Below are 14486 nucleotides of genomic sequence, written 5' to 3' on the forward strand. Positions count from 1 at the left end.
ATTTCCACGCCAAGTGGTTCACGATGTTCGCGAACATCCCGAAGGACGAGCGAGGGAAGGTCACCGCGCCGCAGCTCGCGTCGGCGATCGAGAGGAACCATTTTCTTCGCGCGCGGCTCGTCGAAAACGCAAAGATCGACGCGTCGAAGTTTGACGATTCAAAAGACGGCAACGCGTTCGTCGACCTCGCGGAGGCGCTCCTCGCGGTGATCGACACGAACGCGAACGGCGAGATCGAGCCGCACGAGCTCGAGCGAGTGATCAGAGGGTGGGAGAAGGTGGATTACACCCCGACGCAAACGTGGGAGACCGACCGCGCGCATCAGCTGGCGGGCGCGGCGGAGAGAGCGCGCATACGCGCGGAGATGGCTGGCGGGTTCACAGGGCTCTCGCGCGAGGAAGCATTACGCATCGGCGAATCCGCGCAGGACTTCCACGAGAAGTGGTTCACGATGTTCGCAAACATCGACGTGGACAAGGACGGGTCGATCGACCGCGCGGAGCTGACCAAGGCGCTGGAGAAGAATGATTTCTTGCGCCGGACGATTTGCAAAAACTTGGGGTTCTCGCCGATGGAGTCGCGGCGGAGCAAGGCGAAGGAGCTGGGCGAGAAGCTCATCGGGCTGATGGACGACGACGGCAGCGGGAAGATTGAACCGATGGAGCTCGAGCGCGCGATCAGAGGGTGGGCGAAGGTGGATTGGAAGAAGACGAACACGGAGGAGAGCGACCGCGCGCATCAGCTCGCGGGCGCGGCGGAGAGAGCGAGGATCGAGGCGGAGCGCAGCGGCGGGTACGTCGGGTTAACGGACGCGGAGGAAGCGTTACGCATCGGCGAATCCGCGCAGGACTTCCACGAGAAGTGGTTCACGCTCTTCGCGAACCTCGACGTCGACAAGAGCGGCGCCGTGGACCGAAAAGAGCTCGCGAAGGCGCTGTCGACGAACGACTTTCTTCGCAACAAGCTCATCGTCAACGCGAACCTGGTGGGCGACACCCCGGAGGCGCGCGAGGCTTTTCTTTACAACGCGACCGCGGCGACGATCGACCCGTCCACGATGCTCATGCTCGCGGACGCGATCATTCAAAAGGTGGACGACGACGGCAGCGGGAAGGTGGAGCCGGCGGAGCTCGAGCGCGCCATCAGAGGGTGGGTCAAAGTCGATTACGCCAAGACGAACACGCACGAGAGCGACCGCGCGCATCAACTGAAGGGCGCGGCGGAGAGAGCGAGGATCGAGGCGGAGCGCAGCGGCGGGTACGTCGGGTTAACGGACGCGGAGGAAGCGTTACGCGTCGGCGACTCGATGCAAGACTTCCACGAGAAGTGGTTCACGCTCTTCGCGAACCTCGACGTGGACAAAGACGGGTCCATCGACAAGAACGAGCTCGCGATCGCGCTCGGGAAGAACGACTTCCTGCGCAACAAACTCATCCAGAACGCGAAGATCGATCACTACACGGACGACGCGATGGACGACCTCGCGGAGAAGGTCCTCGCCGCGATCGACGACGACGGCGACGGAACCGTCGGCCCCGCGGAGCTAGAACGCGCCATCCGCGGGTGGATGAAGACGGACTACACCCCGACGCAGACGGAAGCGTCCACGCGCGAGCACATGCTCAAGGGCGCGGCGGAGCGCGCGAGGATCGAGGCTGAGCTCAGCGGCGGGTATTTCGGTTTGCTCGACCCCGAGGAAGCGCGACGGATCGGCGAGAAGATGCAGGATTTCCACGAAAAGTGGTTCACGCTCTTCGCCAACGTCGACGTCGATCGCGACGGGACGATCAACGTCGCGGAGCTGTCGAAAGCGCTCGGGATGAACGACTTCCTGCGGAATAAGCTCATCGAAAACGCGAAGATCGAGACGTCGCCGTCGGAGACGATGGAAACGCTCGCGGAGAAGGTGTTACGCGCCGTGGACGACGACGGCAGCGGGAAGATTGAGCCGAGGGAGCTCGAACGCGCCATTCGCGGCTGGACCAAGGTGGACTGGACGGCGATCCAGACGTTCGAGAGCGACCGCGCGCATCAGCTCGCGGGCGCGGCGGAGAGAGCGAGGATCGAGGCGGAGCTCTCGGGCGGGTATCTCGGTCTGTTGGACGCCGAGGAAGCGAAGGCGATCGGCGACAAGATGCAGGATTTCCACGAGAAGTGGTTCACGCTCTTCGCGAACATCGACGTGGACAAGAGCGGTTTCGTGGACGAGAAAGAGCTCGCCCGCGCGCTCGCGATCAACGACTTCCTGCGCGTGAAACTATGCGAGGGCGCGAAGATCGAGACGTCCGCGGGCGGAGAGTCCATGGAAGACCTCGCGGGGAAGCTTCTGCGCGCCGTCGACGACGACGGCGACGGGAAGATTGAGCCGAGGGAGCTCGAACGCGCCATTCGCGGCTGGACGAAGTTTGACTGGCGCGCGACGAACACGGAGGAGAGCGACCGCGCGCACCAGCTCGCGGGCGCGGCGGAGCGCGCCAAAATCCGAAGGGACGAGATCGGTGGAGGGTTCGCGGGGATAACGGACGCGGAAGAGGCGTTACAAATTGGCGACGCCGCGCGGGGGTTCAACGCGACGGAGCGCGCGCAGTTCGCCGACACCGAAGGCGCGTTCGCGGACGGCGCCGCGTTCGCGTTGAACCCAGAGCTGAAAGCGAAGCGGTCCGAGGCAGAAGCCGTGATCAAGGCTGAGTTGAAAGAGGAAGGGATGCTCAACAAGGTTGGCGAGGACTTCAAAGGATTAGACGCGGACGAGGCGCTGAGAGTCGGCGAAAACGTCAAACTCGGCGGCGAGCTCTTGGAGTTTGATTTTTAGTCTACAGTCCGTCAGTCGGTCGACGTTAACTTCCTGTGATGCGTTGTCGCTGTCGTCTCTCTTAACTTAACTTTCTTAAAACACGAAAATCGCCTGCGCGAACCCCGCGAGCAGCCCTAAGAACGCCCCCACCAAAATCAACGTCAGCTCGTCCTCTTGAAACACCGGGTGCAACACGCCCTCGAACTCCTCCCCGCTCAGCCCGCGCATCTTCTCCCGAAGCGTCTTCTCCAGGTCCAACCTCTCGTCGCTGTACGCGTACACGAGCGGGAGGTGCTTCGGGAGGTCCGCCTCGACCCTCGTCGCGACGGCGTCGACGACGGCGTTCCACGACTTGGAGCCGACGACGGCGGCGGCGAGCCCGATCGCGGGGTCGAACGCGCGCGCCTTCTCCATCTGGTCCATCGTCTTCCGCCGCAGGATGTCCCTGAACACGTCCCGTGTGCCAGGCGACGTCAGAATCTCTTTCCAGATGAGCTCCGCGGTGAGGACGCGTCGCCGCAGGAGCTCCGCGAACTCGCCCGAGACCTCGTGTTGCCGTCGCAGGAAAGCGCCGTGGAGCGTCAGCCCAAACGGCAGCCGCACCGGGTTCACGGGCGAGAACATGAGCGTCAGCGCGAGCCAGTTGGTGGCGTAGCCGACCGCGGCGCCGCCCACGGCGAGGCTCCACCACGGGTCCCACAGCAGCCACTGGAACATCTGCACGATGCCGAAGAGAAAGCCGAAATACAGCCCGCTCCTTCGAATGAAGATGAACTCCTCTCTGCCGCACCGCTGAAACAGCTCGACGATGATGCCCTTATCCCGCGTCATCGCGCCCACGACCTGCGTCTTCACGTCCCACACCTCCGGCACGCGCTGCTGCATCTCCCCGAGCACGGCGGCGACGAGCTCCGCGCCGTGCCGACGCGCGAGCGCGGCGGCGCGCTTCGTCAGCCACGCGCTCTTTCCCGCGACGGCCAACGCGCCGCTGCTTTTCACCCAGTGTAACGCCTTCCCTTTCTCCGTTATATCCCCCACCACCCCGCTCGCGATCGCGTCCACGCCGGGGAGTAACAACTCCCCGCACGCCGCCTTGTCTAACCTTCCGAACACCTCGCGGACGTCCAACAGACGCTTCGTCATCAGGTCCACCATCGTCTCGGACATCTTCCGCACCTTGCACGGCACGATGCCCTGCCACCCTAAGAACCCCGCGGGCGTCTCCGGCCACCGCTTGATGTCCAGCCCGACGTACTCCTCCGGGGAGAAGATCATCTTCACCGCGAGCGCGTTCGTGAGCCAGTTGAGGACGCCGGCGACGACCGGTATCGTGAGGTAGAGCCAGAACTGCGTCGCGAGCTTTTGCTCCGCCTCGCGCGCGGTCGCCTCCACCGCGGTCGCGAACGACGTCCACGACAGCGAGGACGGATCGAGCGTTGGGTTCGAGAGCTCGCCGCGGTGCCCGCTCTTCTTCGCCACGGGGCGCGCGCTCGCGAGGTCGGCGACGCGCGTCGCGCCGCGCGACGACGACGACGACGACGACGACGACGATTCGTCGTGGCGCGAATGCGCGCGAGACGTCGACGTCGACGTCGACGCCGTCGCGGTGGAGGGCGGCGCCGCGCGCGCGATCGGCGCGCGCGACGCGACCGCGAACGCGGCCGCGCCGAGGACGGTGCCGACGACGGTCGCGCGCGCGCGCGGGCGCGGCGGCGCGACGCGCGCGGGATCGCCCCCCGCCGCGGCGCCGTCGATCGGGGTCGGAATCGGTGACTGAGCACTCCGATCGTCGACGCCCTCGCCGCTCCTCGCGCGAACGACGACGGCGACGCGCGCGCGCGCGACCCTCGCGCGCGTCGACGGCGTCGCCCCGAGTCGCCGCGAGGACGGCGACGGCCCCAGCGCGGGCGCCATCGCGGCCGCCATCGCGGTCGCGGCGCGCGAAGTGACACCCCGCGACGTTTGGGCGAGCTTTCAACCGTCTGCTGCTGTGCGAGTGGCAGAGATTTTTTTGGCAGTCTTTCAGCTCGAACAACGACTCCTCTTCGTCGTCACTTCCGCTGGCGCGTCCGCACGAAGATCATGCCGGCGAAGGTACAGAAGGGACGCGGCAAGTCGTTCTTCGACTGGTGCATGGAGAACGGAGAGCGTGGTAAGCAGCTCCTCAGAGAGTTCTACGAGGTGGACAAGCTGCAGGAGCTAACGAAAGGGTCGAGCTACAAGGCAAAGTGGAAGTGCCAGAAGTGCAAGCACCTATGGAGGGCGACGGTGATGAACCGCACGAGGAGTGGCAGAGCCAGCGGGTGTCCGAAGTGCTGTCTTTCGAGAGGTCAAGGGTGCCATACGGTGTTGTCCCGAACGAACAACTTCCTCACGTGGTGCGAGAAGAACGGCGAGCGAGGGAAGAAGCTCAGGGAGGAGTACTGTGACACGGACAAGCACCCGACCTCGGTGACGAAAGGGTCGCACTACAAGGCGCTGTGGAGGTGTGGGACGTGCGCGCACGAGTGGAGAGCGAAGGTAAATAGCCGCACGAACGGGGTCACACCCAGCGGATGCCCACAGTGTAAGACTAATCCGCCGGTGAGCAACTTCCTCACGTGGTGCGAGAAGAACGGCGAGCGAGGGAAGAAGCTCCACAAGGAATACGTCGACGAGGACAAAAAGCCTTCGGAGGTGTCGTACGGGTCGAACTACAAGGCGCTGTGGAAGTGTGAGACGTGCGCGAACGAGTGGAGAGCGCTGGTGAAGAGCCGCACGAAGAGCGACGGACCCCATGGGTGCCCGGAGTGTAACATCAGAGGGCGACAGCCTGCAAAACGCAAACGCGCCGACGACGACGCGTAGGCGGAGAGAGTTTTGGCGTGGAGCCGCGCCCGGACGGCGCTCTGGAGTTGGAGGACGACGACGAAACGATGAACAGACGAGGCACGAGCGCGAACGAACGCACGCACACACGACACGCGCACGTTGTAATGAAGAGGAGTGTTCGCACGTATTATCGCACAAACTCTATGGCTAACATCCTCTGAAACGCTCTCGTGGTACACCCGGCGACGCGCGACTCGCGCCCCGCCGCCGGTAAAATTGAAAACTGATATCACACTTCCGCCCGTCTTGTAATCGAAACAAACGCCGGCCGCCGCCCCTCTGCGCGGCCATCCCTTACAGTAGTACGTACTGTATCCCTCTCGTGGTACAAATTGAAAAACAAACAACATCGCGAGCGCGCGCGAGCGAGCGGGGCATCCTCCCCCGTTCGCGCTTCGCGCGTCGCGCGCGCGACGAACAACAAATTCACGCGAAAAAGCCGACGCCAACCGCCGCGCGCGTATTACACGAAGCACTGGTTGCCGACGCAGCAGCGTCCGTTGAGGTCGCACACGACGACGGACGACTCCCCGCCGCCGTTCCCGACCGCGACGGTCGCCCTCTTCGCCGGCAGCGCGAGCGCGGACGTCCGCGACGACTGCTTCTTGACGAGCTTCTTCGTGATCTCTCTCGTCGTCGACTGCACGGCGTGCGCGAGGCCCTTCGTGGTCGCCGTCGCGATGGACGCCGCCGGCGCGGTTACCACCGTAGAGTCCACCTCGGAATCCTTCGCGCTGAGCAGCGCGTCCGCGAGCGCCTTCGCGCGCTCCTCCGAGGACGACGACAGCGGCGTGAACGCCGCCGCGCGCATGAGAAGAACCGTCATGAACTTCTTGTCCGCGCGCGTCATAAATCTGTTGACGGCGCGCTCGTTGACCATGTTGCGCAGGAGAACCGCGCCCCACGCGAACGTCTCTCTCGCCTTGGCCGCGAGCTCCGGGGAGACGGGCGCGAACGCGGGCGCGTCCGCGTGGAGCGGCGAGAAGATGGGCGCGTCCGCTTGGAGCGCGGACTCCGCGGCGACCTCCTCGGCGATCGCGGCGATCGTCGCGGCGATCTCCTTGGGGCAGAATTTCTTCTCGACGACGACGTTTTCCTTCTCGGCGACCGCCGCGTTCATGACGACCGACCGCGGCGTCTTCTTCGTCGTCCACCTGTCCTCAACCTCCGCGCGGCTCCCCGTCTTCGCCCACCGCCAGTCGCGCGACTCCACGGGGCTCAGCTTCGGCTTGTCCAGGTTATCGATCGCTCCGAGCGTCGGCGACGCCGGCGCGGTTTGCGCCGCCGCGCCGCCGCGGTTCGCCTCCGCCGACGCCCACATGGACGTGAACTCGAACGGCTTCAGGAACGAGTGGCCGTAGATAAACCTCCCCGCGGGGAGATGCGCGAGCTTCACGCCGTGGTGCGTCCCGACGAGCGTGCGCGACCGCGGCTGGTTCGCGACGACGACGACGCTGCCGTCTTCGCGGTGGCCGAATGAGAGCGGCGCGCCTCGGGGCGTCCTGAGGAGTCGAGTCGGGGTGGAGTTGAAAGGCGTCAGGGTGGAGTTGAAAGGCGTCGAGGGCGGGGTTTGAAAGCGAGGGACCCTGGGCGGAGAGATGCGCCGGGCAAAGTCCTTAAGGATCGGCGTTCACCACGCCGACGCGGTCGTATGGGAACCAGTGTGAGATAAAACGCACCACGCGGCGAACGCTCTCGCCGAGTCGTCAAAGACGGCGAACGAAAACACGTGGTCCGCGGCGTGGAGCTCCGCGAGCATGTCCTTCAGCGCCTTCGCGCGGGCTTTCGGGTCGTCCAGGTGCGCGTCGCGCGCGGCGATGAACCTGTCGACGATCTCCTCCGCGAGGAGCGTGTGCGAGAAGAGCGCGACGGAGACGCGCGATTTCGTGAGGAGCTGCACGCGCGACGGCTTGACCGCGCCCATGCCTCCGCGCTCGTCCACGAGCGTCACCGCGTTCTCGGGCATCAGGCTCGTGAAGATCTTCGCGTCGTCGGTGGACGTCGCGTTCGACTCGTCTTTCGGGCGGACGGTCACCATGAAGAGCGCGTCCTCGTTCGCGACGCGCGCGCGCGCGTCCTTGTGTTTTTCCTTCATCAGTGTTTCCATCGTCGCTGGATTCAGACGCGCGGAATGGCGCGCGCGGTGTGTGCGGGAACGCGTGAAACGCGCGTGTGCGGTGTGCGCGTGCGGTGAGCGACGCGGTGTGTGCGGGGGATGCGCGAACGGAGTCGCGACTGTGTGCTGGGGTCGACGCGCGAGACGCCGGTGTGCGGGGAAGAATGAGGAATCGACGCGGCGTTTCGCGCTTTAACGAAACGTGGCCGAGGGTTGCGCGTTTCGGGTTGGTCGCGGAAGATCGCCGAGCGATGCGATTGGCTGAAATTTCGCGCCGAACCGCACGTACAAATTCGTCCGAGTCAGCGAAATTTTTCTGACTAATTGCTCTCTGAAGACGTACGGGAGATATTTTCACAGAGCAATTAGTCTAAAAAAATCGTACGAACCGAGACGGATAGTAAAAAGTGCAATCCCGAGCATAAAGGTGTGCGCACAGGGACATTTTCTTGAGTTAACAATTCGTGACTGGTGTCGTCGTCGACGTCACCGGGCTGCCGGGGGAGGGGAGAGAGCGCGAGCGCTCGGCGTAAAAAAAAACGAACGTGCCTGTCTCCCTCCCTCTCTTCTTCTTCTTCTACAGTACCTAGTCGTCATCCCCTCCTTAATCCCGCCGCTTCAGCGCGTTCAGACGCTCGGTGAGATCGTCCATCGTCCCGCCGTCCTTCTTCTCCGCGCTCCCGGGAGGAGGAGGAGGAGGAGGAGGAGGCTTCGCCGCGTCGCCGCCGGCCGCGCCGTCGCCGCCGCCGCCCGCGCCGCCGCCGCCGCCGTCGCCGCCCCCTCCGCCGCCGTCGCTCCCGCCGCCGTCCTTCCCGTTCTTCGGCGGCGTGAGCTCGTTCAAGTACGCCGCGTCCGCGCGGTCCAGCTCCGCGAGCTCCTTCGCGGCGTCCACGATCGCGTCCACCTCCACCTCGTCCGCCGCGCCGTTTTCTTCATCCGCCGCCGTCGTCGACTCCGACGCCACCGTCGAGTTCGCGTCGCCCGCCGCGCGCCGCGCCTCCGGCGACGGCGCGCCCGCGAGCACCGCCGCCGCCGCGGCCGCGTTCCTCGCGTCGTCCGCGGCGGCGGCGGCGTACGCCGCAGCCTCACCCGCGGTGTTGAACTGCACCGCGGGCTGTTGTACCATCACCGCGACCGCCGCCGGTTGCGGTTGCGGCTGGCCTACGCCTACGTACGTCACCGGCTGCGGCATCGGCATCGGCATCGCGACGTGCTGCGGCACCACCTGACGCGACACGTCCTGCGCGCCGCCGCCCATGGTCCCTAACGGCGGCGCCGCGCTCGCGAGCGTTCGCTTCGTCGCCTCCGCGACGTCGAACGCGTCGATCCCGTGTTCGTCCGCGATGACCGCGAGCCTCTCCACCTTCTTCAGAGGGTCCGGGGATCGCGTCGCCAGCCGCGCGCACGCGATCGCGTTCGCGCCGCACGCGCCCGCGGTGGCGTCGTCCGAGCACGCCTTCGCGAACGCCTTGCCGTACTTGACCGCGAACTGTTCGCGGAGCGACGCGAGCTCGGGGAGCTCCGCGGCTAGTTTACTCGCCGCGAACATCACCGTCGCGAGCGCCTCTCTGAGGTCCGCGGGGACGTCCTTGGACGCCTCGATCATCGGGAGCCGCGCGATGAGGAGCTCTAAGAAGACGTCCAGGATCTCGAACACCTCGAGGACGCCCTCCTCGCGCATGACGCCCTCCACGCGGACGCGCGCGGCGTCATCCTTCTCCGCGCGAAGGAGATCCGCGACCTCGGAGATCAGCGCGCGCGTCGCGAGGGACTTCTTGTTCCGTAGGAGCTTGATGCGCCCGACGCACAGACGCAGCGACGTCTTGCATTTGGACGACGAGAACCCGCCGCCGAAGAGGCGGCCGAACGGCATGACGCGCGCGCGGTGAGCCGCGGCGCGGGAAGTGAAGCGTCGCCGCGGTGGTTGGTGACTTCAAAGTACAGTGAAATGCCAAACGGGAGCGCTCTCTTCTCTGAGACAGGAGCGGACGAAGAAAGCGCCAGGCTGGGTGCCTTTTCGGGGTCGCGTCGGAGGAGAGGAGGTGAAACGCTCGTCGACGCCGCGTTTCTATTTTCATTTTCCCGTCCGTCCGTCCGCGAGTAGTGCTGTGTTATATTTAAACAGAACGCGATCGACGCTTCTTCGCGCTCTACGCGTCCCCGGCTACCGGCGGCGGGGGCGGTCGCCCGGTTTTCTATCCCTTCTTCTCTCGCCCGCCGCGCGTCGGGAATGTACAATCCATCCTCTCCCTCTTCTCCCTCTTCTCGCTCCTCTCAAAACGGCCCGTCTTCCCCCTCCTCGACGTACGTGTACACGTCGTTCTCCAGCAAAACCTTCTCCACCGTCTCCCTCGCGAGCGTCGCCTGCTGCGCGTGCCTCGCCGCGCGATGCTGATCCGCGGGGCCCTTCGCGTTCGCGCGCGCGCCCGCCAACTTCCCGCCCGGGCCCTTGGTCCCGCCGTCGGCGTCCAGCGCCTTCGCGCCGGCGTTGGCCACCTGCGAGTGCGCCCACGCCGCGGCGCGACGCTTCGCGTCCCTCTCCCTGGCCGCGTCCTCCCTCGCCTCTTTCTCCGCGCGCGTGGCGTAGTGCCCCGCCTGGCGCTGCTTGAGCATCGCCTGCCGTCGGAGCTTAGTCGCGAGGTTTTCATTCTTCTTGTAGAAGTTTTCCCCGGGGGAGGAAAACGCGGGCGGCGGCGACGGGTGCACCTTCGCCCGCAAGCTCGCGAACGGCCACCTGTTTTCCGGCAAATTCTCCTCGTCCGCCGCGATGTCCGACTTGAGCTTGCGCCTGATGGCCTCCTTCTCCTCCTTGGTGTGCTCCCTGAGGCGAAACTCCCGCGGCACGGTGGCTACGAAATCGCCGCGCGCGCTCTGCAGCCGGCGGAAAAACTTTTCGTGCAACGCGTCAAAGTCCGGCACCTCCTTCGCGGGCGCCGGCTTGAAGCTCCACTTCGGCTTTTTCTCCGGCTTCGACGCGTCAGAAGAAGCGCCGTGGCCGTGGCCTCCTCCGCCTTCGTTCGCGTGGAGCGCCATGCGCTCGGGGAGGCGGCTCTGCGCGAGCTTCGCCACCGCGGCGGCTTTCGCCGCCTCCTTTCGTCGCGCGTCGCGCGCTTCGATGTCGCCAAGCTTCAACGCCTTCACCGCGGCCGGGATCTCCTTAGCCTTGAACGCCCTCTGGAACTTGTTCGCGCGTCGCGCGGTCCTCTCCGCGGCTGTCTCGAGCGTGTACCGCTTCGCTTCCTTGTCGCGCAGGTAAAACGAAAACGGCTTCTCGCTCTCCACGAGCGCGGCTTTGCGGCTCTCGCGTCGCTCCTCGCGTTTCATCGTCTCCCTCTCGATCATTCGCTGATACCGCGGCTCGACCGTGGATCGCGGGATCGACGTCGCCTTGAACGGCTTGTTGATCGTGATGCGCTCCAGCTCGGCCGCGATCGCGAGGTCTTGCTCCAGTCGCTGTTCGCTGATGGTCTTCGTCTTGGTCTTTTCGCGCGCCTCGAACGAAAACGGCTTGGGCTTGGTGATGGCGCGATCGATGAGCTCCTTCGGTCGCGGGAGCCCGTCGCCGTGCGGGCCTTCGCCGAGGTACGCCGCGCAGTGTTTATGCGCGCGCGTTCGCGCGCGCGGGGCGGACTGCGCGCGAATGCGCGTGGAGTCGACAGCGCGTCGCGCCGCTTCCATCTCCGCCGCGGAGACGGACACCAACGGGTCCGCGTCCGCGTCCGCTTCGTCATCCTTCTTCTTCGACTCGGCGGCGGTGACGGCGGGAGTGGACGATTTCGATTTCGATTTCGATTTCGATTTCTCGTCCGCGACGCGCGCGCGGTACTCGTCCATCCACGCGTTCTGCTCCTCGAACGACTCGCGCGCGGGCTCGGGCGTCTTCGCCCTCGGCGCCTTTCCATACAAAGCGAAGTCGGGGTGGAGTTCATAGGCGTCAGTTGGAGTTGAAAGGCGTCGAGGGCGGGGATTGAAAGCGAGGGACCCTGGGCGGAGAGAGACGACGGGCAAGGTCCTTAAGGATCGGCGTTCACCACGCGAACGCGGTCGTATGGGGACCAGTGTGAGATATAACGCACCTTGACCGGCGGCGACAGGTCCGAGTCGTACCCGCCGCTCGCCTTAAACTTCGCCTCGAGCGCAGCCTCGAACGCGGCGAGCCGGTCGTCGCTGAAGATCGCCTTCGCGAGCTCGAGGTCGTCCACGCTCGGTCGCGGGTTATCCACCGAAGGCAGCGGCGAGCCTTCCGCGACGGCTCGAGCGGCGGCGCGCTCCCGCTCGCGTTCGCGTCCCCTCGCCTCCGCTTTCGCGCTGAGGGTCGTTCCAGGGTGGAGTTGAAAGGCGTCAGTTGGAGTTGAAAGGCGCAGAGGCCGGAGATTGAAAGCGAGGGGTGGTCGGAGAGATGCGCCGGGCAAAGTCCTTAAGAAACGGCGTTCACCACGCCAACGCGGTCGTACGGGGACCAGTGTGAGATAGAACGCACCTCAGCGGCCGCAACGACGCCGCGGTCGCCTTACCCGACGCCGCGAGGTGCTCCGCGAGCGACCCGTCGCTCTCGGTCTGCGCTTCCGCGGGCGTCGTCGTCATCGTCGTCGTCGCCTTCGCGCGCGCCACCTCCATCGCCACCTCGAGCGGGTCGCCCAGCCCCGCGACGGCGCGCTTCATGCTCGCGAGCTCCGACTCGAGTTTCGCGACGTACGCCTCTCGCTTCCGCTCGCGCTCCACCGCGGCGAGGTCGAAGTCGTCGTCGTCGTCGTGCATCATCTTACTCGGCTCGATCTCCGGCGCGCCGGGCTTGTGCGGCTCGAGGTGCTTGTAGTGGTTTCCCTCGGGGACTTGCGTCGGGTGCAAGCCGTCGAAGCTCCATTTTTTTTGGTCCAGCGGCTTGTGGTCGCGGTAGCGCGCCATCGACGCCTGGGGATGGGAAGGAAGGATCGCGCGCGGGGGTGGGGGAAGTGAGAGCGTCAGGGGGGGTTCGGGGACGCGATAGATACGCGGGGAGGCGACGCGCGGGGACGCGCGCGGGGACGCGATACGCGGGGACGGAGGCGAGACGACCGCGGACGGCGTCTCGCCGCGACGCTCCTCGCCCCGGGTGGGGCGCGTTCATTAATTCAAATCGACGGACGAACGGCTCGGGCGACGCGACGGTGACTCACCTCGAGGCTCTCCGTGCTCTCCCGCGCCGCTTCCTTCGCGCCGCCGCCGCCCTCGCGCAGCCGCGCCGCGGCCGCGGCTTCCGCGCGCGATGCCGCGCCCTCCGCGGCGGCGCGGTTCTTGCTCTTCGACATCGCGCTGAGCTTTCGGTCCACCTCGATCGCGGGGTCCTCCGGGAACGAGACGTGCCTGGACGACATCCCTCCCGACCGCCGCGTCGGCCCCGCTGTCGACGGCCGCGAGGAGGAGCGCCCTGTGCCGCTCATGATCGGCGTGGGCGTGGGCGCGCGTGGGGTGCGACCGTCCGTGCCGTGCGTGCGTGCGGCGGCGTCCGGTGCGTGTGCGGACGCGGCGGGCGCGCGACCCGACCGAGAGGAATTCGATGTCAACGACTAATAGTTCGAACCAGAGGGGAGTGCCCATAACCTCACGTAACTCATCGGCCACAACACTAAAACGCTCGCAACCGCATCAGACATTCTCGCGCTCTTCCCTCCGTTAGTTAGGGCTCGCTCGACCGCGCGAAGGCGGTCGCTCGCGGCGTCACAGGCGAACGCGCGAGCGCGCGAACGCGCGAACGTCTCGGGAACGCTTCGTCGCGACCTCGCGGTGCGAGCACGCGCGAAGGCGCGCTCGGTCGTTCGGTGAATACCAGCGCGGGAGGCGACGCGCCGGAGCGGTGCCATCGCGCGGAATCGCTCGCATTCCTTCCATTCGCGTCTCGTCTGTCTAACGCGGTGACGGGGTCGCGCGCGCGCGAGATGTCGTCCGAGGCGCCCGCGTCCGCGTCGACGCCGCGCGAGAAAGACGACGCGAACGTCAACGCGGAACCGTCCAAGGTGCGCGCGCGCTCGAACCCCGCGTCGTCGCCGCGCACGCGCGCGTCTCCGGTCGCCGCGACGACGGAAAAACCCAAACCCTCGCGCGCGATGTCCCTCCTCGCGTCGTCGAACGATGATGCCGTCTCCTCGCGCGCGCGCGCGCGTCTCCCCCCGTCGTCGTCGACGCTCACGACCCTCCGACCGCGTCGCGAACCGCAGACCGCTCACGCCGCGCCGTCGGCGCCGTCGCGCCCGACGAACGCGCCGTGGTCGCAGATCGTCCGCGCGAGCGCGTCCGGCGGAGGCGGCACCGCGGGAGGAGGACGCTCGGACGGGAAGAGCAGCAGCGCGAATGATGACGTGGGGGGCTCCGCGGCGCCAGCTGTACCGCCGCCGCCGGGCGACGGCGGCGGCGGGAAGAAGAGCGCCGCCGCCGGCGACGGAGGCGGCGAAGGAGGCGGCGCGGGCGGCGGCGGCGCGCCGTCGTCGACGACGCGCGGCTCCGCCGTCGCCGCCGCCGCGCCGACGAAACCGGCGTGGGGCAAGCCGACGACGGCGCCGCCCGACGCCCCCGCGGCGGCCGTCGCCGGCGTCGCCCCGGACGCGTGGGCGACGCTCGTGGACGCGAAGGACCCGACGAAGAAGCCGGAGTCGCCGCCGCCGGTGCCGTCGGGGCCGCCGCCGGGGGACCGGGACCGGGACGGGCGCAAGGGCGCGGGGGGGGCGCGA

General features: G+C 66.7%; 6 protein-coding genes across 6 annotated transcripts; 2 read left to right on the forward strand and 4 right to left on the reverse strand.

Moving 5' to 3' along the window:
* Positions 1–23: 23 nt before the first annotated feature.
* MICPUCDRAFT_43369 (uncharacterized protein) lies at positions 24–2813 on the forward strand (the record flags this gene model as incomplete). The annotated part of the gene is made up of 1 exon (XM_003064253.1): positions 24–2813. One exon carries the CDS (start codon positions 24–26, stop codon positions 2811–2813), a length of 2790 nt encoding a protein of 929 aa, XP_003064299.1.
* Positions 2814–2888: 75 nt separating this feature from the next.
* On the reverse strand, positions 2889–4721 carry MICPUCDRAFT_54157 (uncharacterized protein; the record flags this gene model as incomplete). Its single annotated transcript, XM_003064417.1, has 1 exon — positions 2889–4721. The coding sequence occupies one exon, from the start codon at positions 4719–4721 to the stop codon at positions 2889–2891; it is 1833 nt and encodes a 610-aa protein (XP_003064463.1).
* Positions 4722–4877: 156 nt separating this feature from the next.
* Positions 4878–5642, forward strand: MICPUCDRAFT_54158 (uncharacterized protein; the record flags this gene model as incomplete). The annotated part of the gene is made up of 1 exon (XM_003064254.1): positions 4878–5642. The coding sequence occupies one exon, from the start codon at positions 4878–4880 to the stop codon at positions 5640–5642; it is 765 nt and encodes a 254-aa protein (XP_003064300.1).
* Positions 5643–5769: 127 nt separating this feature from the next.
* On the reverse strand, positions 5770–7937 carry MICPUCDRAFT_49169 (uncharacterized protein). The gene is made up of 2 exons (XM_003064418.1): positions 7346–7937; positions 5770–7168 (listed from the first exon to the last, which is right to left on the reverse strand). Exons 1-2 carry the CDS (start codon positions 7771–7773, stop codon positions 6130–6132), a joined length of 1467 nt encoding a protein of 488 aa, XP_003064464.1. The 5' UTR covers positions 7774–7937; the 3' UTR covers positions 5770–6129.
* A 283-nt stretch (positions 7938–8220) lies between these two features.
* On the reverse strand, positions 8221–9655 carry MICPUCDRAFT_49170 (uncharacterized protein; the record flags this gene model as incomplete). Its single annotated transcript, XM_003064419.1, has 1 exon — positions 8221–9655. One exon carries the CDS (start codon positions 9653–9655, stop codon positions 8387–8389), a length of 1269 nt encoding a protein of 422 aa, XP_003064465.1. The 3' UTR covers positions 8221–8386.
* A 221-nt stretch (positions 9656–9876) lies between these two features.
* On the reverse strand, positions 9877–11672 carry MICPUCDRAFT_66445 (uncharacterized protein). Its single transcript, XM_003064420.1, has one exon. The coding sequence runs from the start codon at positions 11614–11616 to the stop codon at positions 10057–10059; it is 1560 nt and encodes a 519-aa protein (XP_003064466.1). The 5' UTR covers positions 11617–11672; the 3' UTR covers positions 9877–10056.
* Between the last annotated feature and the right edge of the window lie 2814 nt (positions 11673–14486).

The sequence above is a fragment of the Micromonas pusilla genome (genome assembly GCF_000151265.4).
Source record: "Micromonas pusilla CCMP1545 genomic scaffold MICPUCscaffold_17, whole genome shotgun sequence".
Lineage (NCBI taxonomy): Eukaryota > Viridiplantae > Chlorophyta > Mamiellophyceae > Mamiellales > Mamiellaceae > Micromonas > Micromonas pusilla.

Excerpts from the sequence above, each read along its gene's own strand:
- MICPUCDRAFT_49169 (XM_003064418.1), bottom strand. The coding sequence starts at position 7,773 with ATGGAAACACTGATGAAGGAAAAACACAAGGACGCGCGCGCGCGCGTC. Across the intron at positions 7,169-7,345 it reads GCGAGAGCGTTCGCCGCGTG|GACGCCCCGAGGCGCGCCGC; the intron begins GTGCGTTTTATC and ends TCGACTCCTCAG.
- MICPUCDRAFT_66445 (XM_003064420.1), bottom strand. The coding sequence starts at position 11,616 with ATGGACGAGTACCGCGCGCGCGTCGCGGACGAGAAATCGAAATCGAAA.